Source organism: Juglans regia, chromosome 7 (assembly GCF_001411555.2).
Source record: "Juglans regia cultivar Chandler chromosome 7, Walnut 2.0, whole genome shotgun sequence".
NCBI classification, from domain to species: Eukaryota; Viridiplantae; Streptophyta; class Magnoliopsida; order Fagales; family Juglandaceae; genus Juglans; species Juglans regia.
The window spans coordinates 50,134,881-50,147,254 of record NC_049907.1 but is presented as its reverse complement, the minus strand read 5'-3'; the positions used below and the strand labels follow the sequence as shown (position 1 = coordinate 50,147,254).

At 36.3% G+C, this 12,374-nt stretch overlaps 3 protein-coding genes across 5 annotated transcripts; all 3 read right to left on the bottom strand.

Annotated features, from left to right (window-relative positions):
* Positions 1–201: 201 nt before the first annotated feature.
* Positions 202–3,219, bottom strand: LOC108986297 (pentatricopeptide repeat-containing protein At2g39620). The gene has a single exon (XM_018958872.2). The coding sequence runs from the start codon at positions 3,152–3,154 to the stop codon at positions 479–481; it is 2,676 nt and encodes an 891-aa protein (XP_018814417.1). The 5' UTR covers positions 3,155–3,219; the 3' UTR covers positions 202–478.
* A 733-nt stretch (positions 3,220–3,952) lies between these two features.
* LOC108986377 (actin-depolymerizing factor 2-like) lies at positions 3,953–5,976 on the bottom strand. Its single transcript, XM_018958994.2, has 3 exons — positions 5,766–5,976; positions 4,462–4,727; positions 3,953–4,351 (listed from the first exon to the last, which is right to left on the bottom strand). Exons 1-3 carry the CDS (start codon positions 5,766–5,768, stop codon positions 4,201–4,203), a joined length of 420 nt encoding a protein of 139 aa, XP_018814539.1. The 5' UTR covers positions 5,769–5,976; the 3' UTR covers positions 3,953–4,200.
* Positions 5,977–7,214: 1,238 nt separating this feature from the next.
* LOC108986339 (transcription factor bHLH112-like) lies at positions 7,215–11,938 on the bottom strand. 3 transcript variants are annotated; one of them, XM_018958914.2, is made up of 10 exons: positions 11,783–11,938; positions 10,745–10,944; positions 10,534–10,600; positions 9,582–9,709; positions 9,279–9,370; positions 8,385–8,588; positions 8,016–8,099; positions 7,856–7,921; positions 7,690–7,749; positions 7,215–7,547 (listed from the first exon to the last, which is right to left on the bottom strand). In XM_018958914.2, the coding sequence occupies exons 2-10, from the start codon at positions 10,791–10,793 to the stop codon at positions 7,437–7,439; spliced, it is 861 nt and encodes a 286-aa protein (XP_018814459.1). In that variant the 5' UTR covers positions 10,794–10,944; positions 11,783–11,938; the 3' UTR covers positions 7,215–7,436. The 3 variants fall into 3 exon arrangements, with proteins under 3 accessions (XP_018814459.1, XP_018814460.1, XP_018814461.1); XM_018958915.2 differs by having other exon boundaries at positions 9,582–9,682; XM_018958916.2 differs by having other exon boundaries at positions 10,846–10,944.
* Positions 11,939–12,374: the final 436 nt, after the last annotated feature.

Sequence of the window (12,374 nt, the reverse complement as noted above, 5' to 3'; positions counted from 1 at the left end):
TAATAGAAAAATCTATTCATCATCCTCTCATCATTTCATGATGTGGTATTAGATAATAAGTTCACAAGTAAAATATAATAAATAGTCTTCAACCATCTAATGTCACATCATAAAATGATAAGATAATAATGAAAATTAAAATGATGAATAACATTACTCGTCCTATAAATATTACCATGTTTGCGCGACTTATAAGAAGCATAACTTGATAACTTATTGACTAAATATTAAGTTTCTTTTTCTTTACAAACGCGTTATCGATTCTTCATGGACAGAATTAACTGGACATTATTCTTGCTTACACAAACACATCTCTCCCTCCCTCCCTCCCTCTCTCTCTCTCTCTCTCTCTCTCTCTCTCTCCTTGCTGTTCTTGTTAGTGTGATATCAGTAGCTCGTCTCAGGCACATTCCCTTCCCTTTCATCTTTCTAAGCGAATTATTCCACAGCAGAAAGCATGTTTAAACCGCAAATGGCTCTAGTCACCGCCTCTGAAGGCATGGATCCCGTTTTCCACTTCAACCCAGCTACAGCCTGGAATTTTCTTCAATCCAGACTCATTCATTCTTGACCTTGTGCTGTCCTCATCACCCCATCTACCGGATTCCGCGAACATACTCGATAAAACTACGTGATTTGTTGGATTTTCAGGTTCAAGTTTGACAAGATGTTGCAGCGCCATTTCACCCAACTTGATATTAGAATGCATTTTACAAGCACCCAATAAGGCTCCCCAAACTCCGGCATCAGCTTCCATTGGCATTGTCTTTATCAAAATCAAGGCTTCATCAAATAGACCAGCTCGACCTAGAAGATCTACCATGCAAGCATAGTGTTCCAACCCTGGTTCAAGATGGTGTTTTTCAAACATGGACTCCAAAATTTTCCTTCCTTCTTCTATTAAACCTGCATGTCTACAAGCAGATAAAATATTGACGAAGGACACGGAATCAACTTGGACATAGCTCTCTTGCATAAGCGAGAAAAGTGCAACGGCATTGCTGCCTTGTCCATGCACTGCATACCCTGCAAACATTGCATTCCATGAAACTGTGTTTTTGTTTTCCATCTCATTAAAGAATTTCTCCGAAGAATCGAGCTGCCCACATTTAGCATACATATCAATAAGACTATTCCCAACAAGTGCACTAGACAGAAATCCCATTCGGATAATGCAGGCATGAAAAGCCATGCCTTCTCGTAAGGCTGCCAGATATGCCACTGCTGGAAGGACACATGCAAATGTGACTAAATTTGGCTGAAAGTTCTCCAATTTCATCTGGCAAAAGGAGGATATAGCTTTATTTGCATGTCCATTCTGTAGGTATCCTCCAATTACAACATTCCAAGATACCACATCCTTCATAAACTCTGTTTCATTGAACAAGAATTCAGCTGAAGAATGGCTCCCACAATTTGCATACATGTCAATGAGAGCATTCCTTATAGGACAGTCAGATTCATATCCACTTCTTATAATTTTCCCATGAATGCAGGTGCCCTGGTTCAAGTCATTTGACAGCATACAAGCGCCAAGCAAACTGACCATGGTACCTGCTGCTGGATGTATTCCTGATAGCTGTAATTTACAGAACAATTCCATAGCATGGTATACGTCACCAATATATGCAAACCCACTTATTAGAACATTCCATGTCACGACATCTTTACATGGAATTCTACTGAAAACATTCAGCGCCCAAGTAAATAATCCCCATTTAGAATACATTGATACAAGGGCTGTTCCTGTTGAAACATCAAAATCAAAGTCAGCCTTGATAGCGTAACAGTGCACGCTTTTACCTAATCTTACAGATACTTCTGCACATGCTGAAAGGATACTCACCAGAGTTACGTTCTCCGGTTTCATGTTGTCATTCTGCATATCTCGAAATAGAGACAATGCATCATTGGGATATCCAGATTGGACAAAAGCATTTATAAATGCACACCAAGCAACTAAATCCCTCCACTGAAGTCCCTTAAACAATTGTTTGGCCTTCTCTAATTGTCCGCACTTAACATACATGGTCACAATAGGAGTAGCAACCAAAACATCCGAATCAATCCCTTCTTGAATAGCACAATTATGGATATCATCCCCTTTGTCTAAATCTCTCATCTCCGCAGCAGCCAATAGAGCACTCACAGCAGACATCTTATCTATCCTCCGATTCTCTACTTTCATTGTATCAAATAACTTCAATGCCTCAAGGAAACATCCATTGAACACATAGCCCATAATCATCGTCCTCCAAGACACATCATCTCGGCCCCACATCCGATCAAAAACCTGGTGAGCAGAACTTACATCTTCACACTTAGAGTACATATCAATCAATCCATTCGAAACAGCAGAATGAAAATCCCTCCTAACCGCATATCCATGGATAGATCTACAGTAATCAATATCTGCTAAGCTCGAAACAGCTGGAACCAAGTTCAACAAGCTCACTGCGTCAGGCTCAACACCCCCCAACTGCATACTCCAAAATAATCTCAACGCCTCACGAGGATCCTCACTTTGTGACAACCCAGCAATCATTGTATTCCAAGCCACGACATCTTTCTTTGGCAAACTATCAAACAACTCTCTTGCACTTCTCAAATCACCAATTTTGCAATACATATCAACAAGACCAGTCACTATAAACACATCACAATCTAATCGTCTACGGGCTATTTCATGGTGAACTAAAATACCCTCCTGCAAGTCTAAAGCACCTGTACAAGCTTTCAAAACAAAAGTGAAGGTGTACTTGTCAGGTTCCAGCCCTTTCTCCAACATGCAATGGTACATAATGAGAGCTTCTTTGCATTGTTTTGACCGCGTATAAGCTCTTATCATTGAATTCCATAGAATGACACATGGGCTAGCCGAGAATTCGAAAACAGAGCGAGCCAAATCAAATTTGTGAAACGAAGAGTAGGAATTAATAAGATGGGAGAGTGTGAAATGGTCTTCCCTAAGGCCTGACACTATCAAACGGCCATGGACTTGAAGCAATGACTTGAGGTCTTTGCAAGACGAGAGGAGACGAAGGTAGTTGGGGTAATTATATGAACTGCTGGAGGGTGAAGATGGGATTTCACAAGCAGTCTTCGCGGGTGCTGGTGCATGATATGGTCTACGTAGTGCATAATTCACTCTCATTGTTCTGTAAACACGGAGGAAAACCAATACGAACACCGGCCCGACCTCGTACAAGAGAGCACCGCTCCGCCAGCGTCATAGCGTGCTGTCGTTTTAAAATTTGCTTCGAATTTTCGTATTTATTATTTATTTTTCCATTTTGTCGTTTTAATGGCCTACCAGACTTGGATATCAAGTCTTTACACACCCATAGAGATTTTCTTAAAAAATAAAAATTTTGTATATGCTATTCTTAAAGCATAATTAATCTTCTATGACTATCTAAATATTAAATTTCATTGAATACGTTGTATTGGATTTTTATTTAATTACAATTAATGAATCACTATATTAAACTCCAATAGAATCTTTTAGGGCTTTTGATATATATTTTCCGAACCATAGATTTCTTAATTAGAAATCATATTGGTTCAAGTGTTACCAAGCTACCACCGGCTCAGGCGCAGGAACGAGCACTGGCCGCAACAGCAGAGAACTATGAACAAAAGGGGAACGGGGCGTTCAGGTAGTTGGTAAATAAACCCATTGCTTTGATGGTAAATAGCAATCGTTGTAACTTCTTTTTGTATTCCAACAGGCAAAATTGATTAATTGCAGTGGTGAACCACTCTAAGGGCAATGGATGAATACACAAACTTGAGACTCTATCATCAAACAATCGAGAGCTTTTTCAGCCTCGCACCATTCCCAACCTTAAGAATTGATAAAGATATTCGACTCTTACGAAACATAGCGATTGAAACCATTCAGTATTGGGAAAGGAAAAAGAACAGCCTGAAATACAAAACAACATAGCCATAGGGTTGAAATAAGCAAACATTTGAATTGATATGCACCCCATACTCCGACATATCATAAGTGTGTATAAATTCATACTAGTAAGTGATAACACAATAAAACCACAAAATCACAATTCAGGACGTTTTAGATGTTGATAAAACACAAACCATTAGCATAGGCATTAAAACAAGTACTAAGTTCCACAACTTATAAACATCAAGTAGGATAGTTGGAGATATTTCCATTGCATAGCTGGCACTTTCTATTCAGGTAGACCGGCTTTTAATAACATCAAGGCCCATCTCGGTGGGATCAGTAGCTTGCAACTCCACCTGAATACCATCCAATTCTCTCTTGAACCTGTCCTTCGAGCTAGCATAAATCATCTTGCTTCTCACTTTTGAAGTATCCGGGGACCTTCATATATGCGTATATATAGCAAATCAATGAATACATAAAGCGAAAGAGACAAAGCATCAGAGAATGGAACATGAGAACATAGTAAGATCTGAAACTCTAAATATTACCAAGCAATGAAAACAATCCTGCTCTTTGGGACATTCTCTTCTGTCACAAAGTCAAAGTCATACACAGCATATCGGCACTCGTTAGCAGGAAGGCTTGCAGAGAAATCCTCATAACTCTCGGTTGGCTCACCAAGCTTTTCCACAATTACCTCCTTTTGCTTCTCTTCAATCTTGTAAACAATGAAGCGGTAAGTTCGTTTTGCCTTCAGTTCTAAAAACTTTAGCTTGCAGTCATCATGCACAGCCATCCCAGATGCTGCGTTTGCCTGCAATATTGGATAAAATGCTCGCACTTATCAACTACCACCTATTTGAAATCTATACTTTCATGCTAAACATCTACAAAATGGTCCACTCCACACCCCCACCAAATCTTAACGAACAAATAACCAAAAATAAATCCCTAAATAATTCAAAAACTTGCAATGTTATCCACCAGTCCAGTGACCCGTGATTACAAAATAACCATATAAACAACATCATAAGGTCCTTTTTTCCCTTCTCAAGTCCCAAACTACTTTTGATTTGGTTGATTCCAAATCAAAGCTTACCCTTCTACCATGCCCCATTCTACACTATTGGTTACATGCTTGATCCCTCCCGTAACATTCTTTCAGTTATAATTAGTATCAAGAAAACAATAACACTCCAAATTACTTCCCACAACAAATTTCTTTATCATGAATTTAACCAAATAATTAGCAAAAATCAGTGATAAAATATTAGAAGTATCAAGGTAGAAAAACCAAATAAGGAAAAGCCTCGTATGCCGCAGCATTCATCGAGACCAAAGAAGGAGACTAGCCATGAGAAATAAACAAAAATAGTCACAAAAAAGCAGCCGACATAGAGATTAGCCAATGAATAATGTGAAACAAATAAAAAATCTGATTTCAAGGGACCTTCATACGTATAAACACAAACAAAACTACATGCAAATGCAGAAAAAGTCGCGCATTTACAGATACACGTACAAAGACCATCTTGCACCAGAGAAGTCCACACCACCTTCACCGACTCAAAAGTATACGCAAACGGATCAAATTAGTAACGAACACCAAACGGCTCAGAAGGAAAAACCAAACCATGATCAAATCAGGATCGATTCAGCTCAGTTGCAGTACAAAGCCTGGTGAAATTTATAATCCACTCAAAAGCACCAGAAATTCCACGAAAAAGGGCAACAAGTTCCACAGATCCAAGAACAACAACTAAAAGATACCATACTAAAATCACAACTATAAAGTACTTTTTAGAAAGAAGTCCAAGATAGAACGGTAGTGTGGAGTAGTCGAAGTACTCACCATTTTTTCCCGAGAAAATATTGGCGGATAAATAGAAGTACTGTAAGAGAGAACAAATCTAGGGCTCCGAGAGAGAGAGAAGGAAAAGATAGACGACGGATAGGAAATGACTCAATGAGGAAGACCTTTCAGTTTCAGGCTTCAAGTTTGGTGGCTCTTCTTAATGTCACGGGGCTGTGACGGTGAAGGTTGTTGACCCTCAGGCAGGTTTGAGTGAGATGAGGTATAAAATTCTCATCTTATTTTATCTTATTATTATATATTTTTTAAATTTTTATACAAAATATAATAAATAATTTAATTTTTTCGAATCACAATTAAATTTTTTTAAATTTTAATACAATAATAATATTAAATATTAAAATAAAATATAAAATTTTCATCTTACTTCCAAATCTGCCCGTTAGTGCCACCTCATGTGCGGTGAGATTGTCATTCGAGTCACGTGGTAGGGTCATAGAGTCATATGCAGTTACGGACCGAGCCTAGTTTTTGGGGAAGGTGTTGGGCCGTTGGCCCAGTTCTCATTCTTTGATCTTTTTTTTTTTTTTGACATTTTCATTTCTTTGCTGCTTAATTAATTAACGATGATGGAGATTTAATGGGCTTCTGTCCAATTGCTTCTCGATATACAATTCTATTTTTTTTTAATGATATAAATTAAGGTATATAATCTCTACTTCTTACTAGCTTGTTTCTATAATTCTAAACCTTCTTTAATGCTATATATTTTTGTAATTAAGTTGATGATAGTTATTTAGTTAACATGATACACTGTTTTAGTTTCATGTGTATTTTGTACGAGTCATTTTAGTTGAAAATTGGTATTTAAGTTAATCTATATATCTTATATACTGACTTGCAAAATATAATTTTTTATTTGTATATATATATATGTGTGTGTGTGTATAGTGCATCAGAGTATTAAAACTTTGGAGATGGATATTTCATTTATATGTGTGTGTGTGTGTGATGATGATGATGAAAGATCACCAAAAATCCATGAGCAATGAGCATGAACATCAAGTAAGAGGCCTCTGATCTTCTGTTTGATTAACTAGCTCTCAATTAATTTAATCTGGTGGTCCAAATTAAGACTATATATATATAGAACTTGATGGCAGATTACAGCTCGATCGAGCTGATCATGGCATTAATTTATGGGCGTACCCTGATCACGACATTGTTCTAATTAACCCATATGCACAGATATATGCAGTCTAGCCAGTAGTTATACATATTAATCTTAGTAATTAATTAATTGTCAGTCGTCTAGCTCGTACCCGCATTTTGTTGCTAATATTTATAAAACAGCACGAATTAGAATGAAAAACATATATAAGCTAGCTGGCTAGCTAGCTACTGATCTTTTCTACATGCATGAGTGAAAACAAGGAACTAATATTTTCGTTCTAAAACATTAACGAAGCAGGACAATCATCTCCGGCCGCTAAAACTAGGATTGATCTCTCAAATATGAAGGGGTGGTGCATTAATGATATGCCAGCGCGTTAATCTTTTAATTTCATGCATAAAGATTAGAATGAAGTTAAGGTAGATCATGATCGGGAAATTAAGAAAAAAATCATGCTTCTCTGTAGCTAAACATGCCTGATAGGTATATATAGAATTACACATTTCTAGCTATGCATGATGGATCTGTTGAACTGATCAACGAGCTGGCTGATCTCCATTAAATTTGACTTTCTGAGTAATTAATGATACAGGAACCAAGCAAAGCCCTTTGCTCCTTATGTCTGGCTGCTCTTCTCCAATTAATTCCTGTTGGAAGTTCCGTTTTATTAATAAATAAGGGGCTAGAGAAAGAGTACTTATAAACGGTTAGTTTTTGGTTCGTAATGAACAAATAAATAAATAAATAAAAGGGGCTCATTTAGAAAATCATGACTGTCTGCCTAGCTACCTGTCGTTGACCAGCTCTAACAGAACTTTTGTATGAGCTACTCAGCATCTGAAATAGATTCTGTTCAGTCCTCCAACCCCCATGCCCAAAAGGAAAACAAAGATCAGATCAGTTAAGAGTACTACTACAAGTGCCAAGCAACAAGAGAATTAGCTGGCTTATATACCTGAACTTGTTCGTGTAGTAGCCTGATATAAACAGAAGCCTCTTGAAGAACTGATGCAGTGTCAGTCTGCGACAAACTCAATCTTAATTAATAGGAAATGAATTTAATTAATATATATATATATTAGCAATATTCTTCTTGAGTTGCAATTGCTTATAACCTTGCCGTAGGGGGAGACCAGCTTTTGAAGAGCTGTGATCTGGTCACTGAGCTTTTGGCTTCTCCTCGGTACAGGCACATGAAACTGCGAATATAAAGAGAGAATCTTTTCATCGTGCAAGCATGCAATCTGACACAAACTGAAAATGAATAAATGAATATTATTTATGCCGTTCTAAGTAGATGTACATGTGATCTCCTATCTCAATCAAATAATCAAGTTTCATTTAGGACCAAACTAGTACGTACTTGATACTTGTGGAAATATACTCAACGTTTTATATTTTCTTTAGATTTAAAAATACCATTATCAAACGAACGAAATGTCATAATTTTGAGTTACATGTCATATATTCATTGACGTACGTACTCTGTGCTTAGCTTCGTTATCCAATAATATTGATGCTGAACTTCTTACGTGTTGCCACTGTTGTTCAGAGGTCGTGATCACCTTGTTTCTTTTGTTCTTCTTCAACTCATTCAATGTCGTCACGTTGCGAACCATATCGGTTCCTATTTTGGACAAGACGTCGTCATTGCCCTCAATTGGACGTTTCCTTGCATTTGTCGTGGCCTGCAAGTCCTCATGAAAAATCAAAACGATTAATAGAACTTAATTTATAACAGTCTGCCTTTTTCTTCATGGAGCTTAGCCCTAGCTAGCTAGTGATCTTCACCACTTAGTTTTGTTATAATTAGTTGTAACTTGTACGTACCAAGATCATGTGATTATATATAGCTAGGAGTCATCCCTAAGCTAGTGCCCCCAATTGAAGTTGATCACTTAATTTATCCAAAACTAAAATATATAATGCTTTCTAACATTTGTTAGAAAAAAAAATTCCAATAAGATGAATATTGATTTTTTTTTTTTTTAATGATGTTTTAATTTACGATTCCAACATTTCTTAAGATGTTTTTTCTTTTGGGCCGCCAGGGGGCCGGGCCGGGGAGAGATGGGTCGTAAGCTGAAAGCGATAAGTAGTAAGTACCGCTATTAATTATCATGTACAAGTCAAAACTCAGAGTTTAGAAGTAGTGATAAAGGTTATTATTTTTTTACTATATATTTATTATTTATAGTGTATTTTTTTAATTATTATTTTAAATATTTTTTTAACATTTTTAATTATTAAAAAAATTAAAAAAATATATAATTTTATTAATAGTTATTTTTTTAATCATTAAATAAAATTAAAAATAAATAAATAATAGGATGATAGTAAACCTATTTTCCTTAGAGATAAGGGAGGATATATCCTACTTCAAATTGTGGGAAAGAAGGTTGATTGTTTAGCAACATTGACTGCTGAGGAACATTGTCGGCAGAGCTAAAGTCACCTGCAGATTGATAACCTGTCATTGAAATTACGGGTACTAATTTAATCAGTTCTTTTTTTTTTAATGTTGTACGTACAGTACTACTGTGCAAGTAAATGCACTAAAATACAATATTTAGTTTTGGTCTTATAGAGTAGTTGGCACGGACTAGAAGATCATCAATAATGGTGGCCGGACTAGAAAACTTGTTACCAAGAATTGTGACAGATGGGGAAATGAACCGAACCTGATTGATAGCTATAGTCAACAAGGGACCGAAAAGGGTCTGCATAGGCATATCCATTATTTCCCAGCTGCAGGTCTTCATTGTTGAACATTTTGGACTTCCTAAAAAAGCCATTTTCATGGAGATTTCTGTCAAATAAAAGTACCAGATCATCAAGAGCAGTACTATATATCAGGGTTTAATAATTTTCTTATTTTAGTATGCCTTCCTAACGTGTAAGTTATAAATTTGTCTTTAAATATCATACCCATGTTATACTCTTTAGGTTTAAGATTTTTGTCTTCACCCTTGAATAGTCAAATCCATTGGAATCTACCAATAATATCGTTAATTGATGAAGAGGTTAGAGTGTGGGGGCTCTGATATTCACCTATCGCTTTTTATATGCAAATGACCATATACGTACGTACATGACTGATGCCGAACTTGTACACTTAAGTCAAGCTAATTTAGAGTGAGATGCACGATCCCTTGATCTTTTTGAATGGGAAATGTTCTAGCTAGCTACGGCCATCATCATGCACAGGCCAATCCGCCAGTTCCATTTAATTTTATCATTTGAGAGAGTTTGTTGCAAAGTCTCTAAACCAACGTACGTATATACAACGCGCGTCTGGATGATAATTAATTGAGATGACTAGCAGTACTATAGTTGTACTAGTACTTTTAGATGACAAAATTCTAAAGGATAGCGATCGATCGATGGCATACAAATATTTTCAATTTCATCATGAATGATTAATTAATTGAGAGCTCACATATATCTTTTAGCTAGATGGCTAACTAGGAGCTGGTTTAATTCATTTATATGTATTTCCATCAATATATATCAGCTTCCATGAAGTACTAGCACTTTTGTAGGCAGCTTATCCTTAATTTTAATTACATTTCACTAATTTTTTTTTATATATTTTTTGGATGATAACAACGTGACATGAGAAAGAATTCTTACCGCCCTTCGCTATTAATCTGCATAGAGACGTCCAAATTTGGCACCTGGATCGCTTCGTAATTGTTTCCTGATCAACAAAATAAGAAAAAGAATTGAAAACTGCACGGCCAGTCACATAAATTTTGTTCGTTTGCATCTTCAGAAGCTAGCACACGTATTTTAAACCGAGCAACGACAAAGTTTTCTTGGCTAGCTCCATAAAGATCATTACCAAAGCTGTTTAGTTGAGAGTATAGCGATTGAAGAAGAGCGTTCCTCATTTTCAGACTGATCAGATTATTCGCTTGGAAGAAAGTTGAGAAAGTACCGCACCTTCAAACCGGACGACGACTTTCGATGCTTCTTGCAAATCAGAAGGCTCGAACTCAAAGCCCTAGCTAGATGCAAAGCTTTGAGATGATCAAGTATAGCCTAAAATAATATTCGAAAAAAGAGATCATATTGTGATTTCCTAATTAAAAAGAAAAGGAATATGGTTTGGAACTGGAATATATATCCATGAATAAACATATATTAAGAAACATGGCCGATTGAAATTAATTACTTTTCTAACTTTAAAACCGGATATCACATTTATGTATTAGCGCTAGCATTCCCCCAACCCAATCCAACAAATTAAGTTTGTGGAAGGACTCGGGTTTCCATGACAATTAGCTAGGACATGCATGAAACTTGGATATATATATATATATATATATATATATATATATATTAATAGTGGATTTGAGCATTGGAACATGAGAGTACGCAATTTCCGAATCTAAGAGAAAATGATCAAATGAAATCAAAATATACTCAAACGAGATCATGTGCAAGCTGTATTCAGAGTCTCAGACTAAGTTTTCGGCAACTTTTATCCAAACAACTGTAAAATGTACACACCGGCGATGTCATCTCTGAGTCCTTTTACTATATCTTTATTCTAAGGATCTCCAAGATCATCAAACTTAGAATCAGAGAGGGGAAAAAGGTTTTTTCGAACGTGAACATATCTCGGACTAAATGCAAGAAGAAAATGTCGTTCGATCTGATCGAAAGACCATGATCGTCATCATTGCCGGAAACGATCGAAAAGCTTCATTTGACAAGATTAACTATATATCAGGTTTCACAACTGGAAAGAGCATCAGAAGAGAGGCATACAGTACTGTCTATAACCAAAATATCTATAACGTACGTACCACAGGAGTTTAAGCTAGAATCCTTCGTATATAATAGGCTATTTAAAGCTGATGCATGAATTCCTCACCTACGATCTGCAACGCAAAGAAAATCTGATCTAGATCTTCGGGCCAAAACTCTTGGGTAATTTGGCAACAAAATTAATTAGGAGAATATGAGAATAGTTGTAGCCATCCAGGTTGGGGGACTTTTATAAGGGGTTTCTTTGAGAGTAGCAACGACGACGGTGCCCGTTCTATCAAAGATAATTCGGCGGTTAGTACTGATCAGACAAGATATATAAAGGAAGGGGCGGCTTTCTATCTCATGAGCAAATTAAATAATGATCTGTTTGACGTCGCTTTTACTAAATTTGACTTAAAAAAAAAAAAAAAAATTAGACTTGCACACTAAGTATTAATATTACTGTTTATAATATATATATATATATATATATATATATATATATATATATATATATGCGCGCGCGCGATCGAGTGGATGAATAATATTGATAAATGATAATTGTTAGTCATACACATGAAGTTTGGAATAGATAACTTGATAGGAGGAATCCTCGAGTGAGTGCTGGGTCTGTTTGTTTCAGCTGTTTGTCCCTACTTCATGTCACGTTATGTTGAAACATATATAAATCAATTATTCAAGTAATGGACTTCTTA

Bases quoted from the DNA above. Each gene is read 5' to 3' on its own strand.
- LOC108986297 (XM_018958872.2), bottom strand. From the start codon at position 3,154: ATGAGAGTGAATTATGCACTACGTAGACCATATCATGCACCAGCACCC.
- LOC108986377 (XM_018958994.2), bottom strand. The intron at 4,352-4,461 runs GTAATATTTAGA...GCATATATGAAG, and splicing joins AGGATTGTTTTCATTGCTTG to GTCCCCGGATACTTCAAAAG.
- LOC108986339 (XM_018958914.2), bottom strand. From the start codon at position 10,793: ATGAGGAACGCTCTTCTTCAATCGCTATACTCTCAACTAAACAGCTTT. The intron at 9,371-9,581 runs GTTCGGTTCATT...TTTCAATGACAG, and splicing joins TGACTATAGCTATCAATCAG to GTTATCAATCTGCAGGTGAC. The intron at 7,750-7,855 runs GTATATAAGCCA...AGGACTGAACAG, and splicing joins TACTACACGAACAAGTTCAG to AATCTATTTCAGATGCTGAG.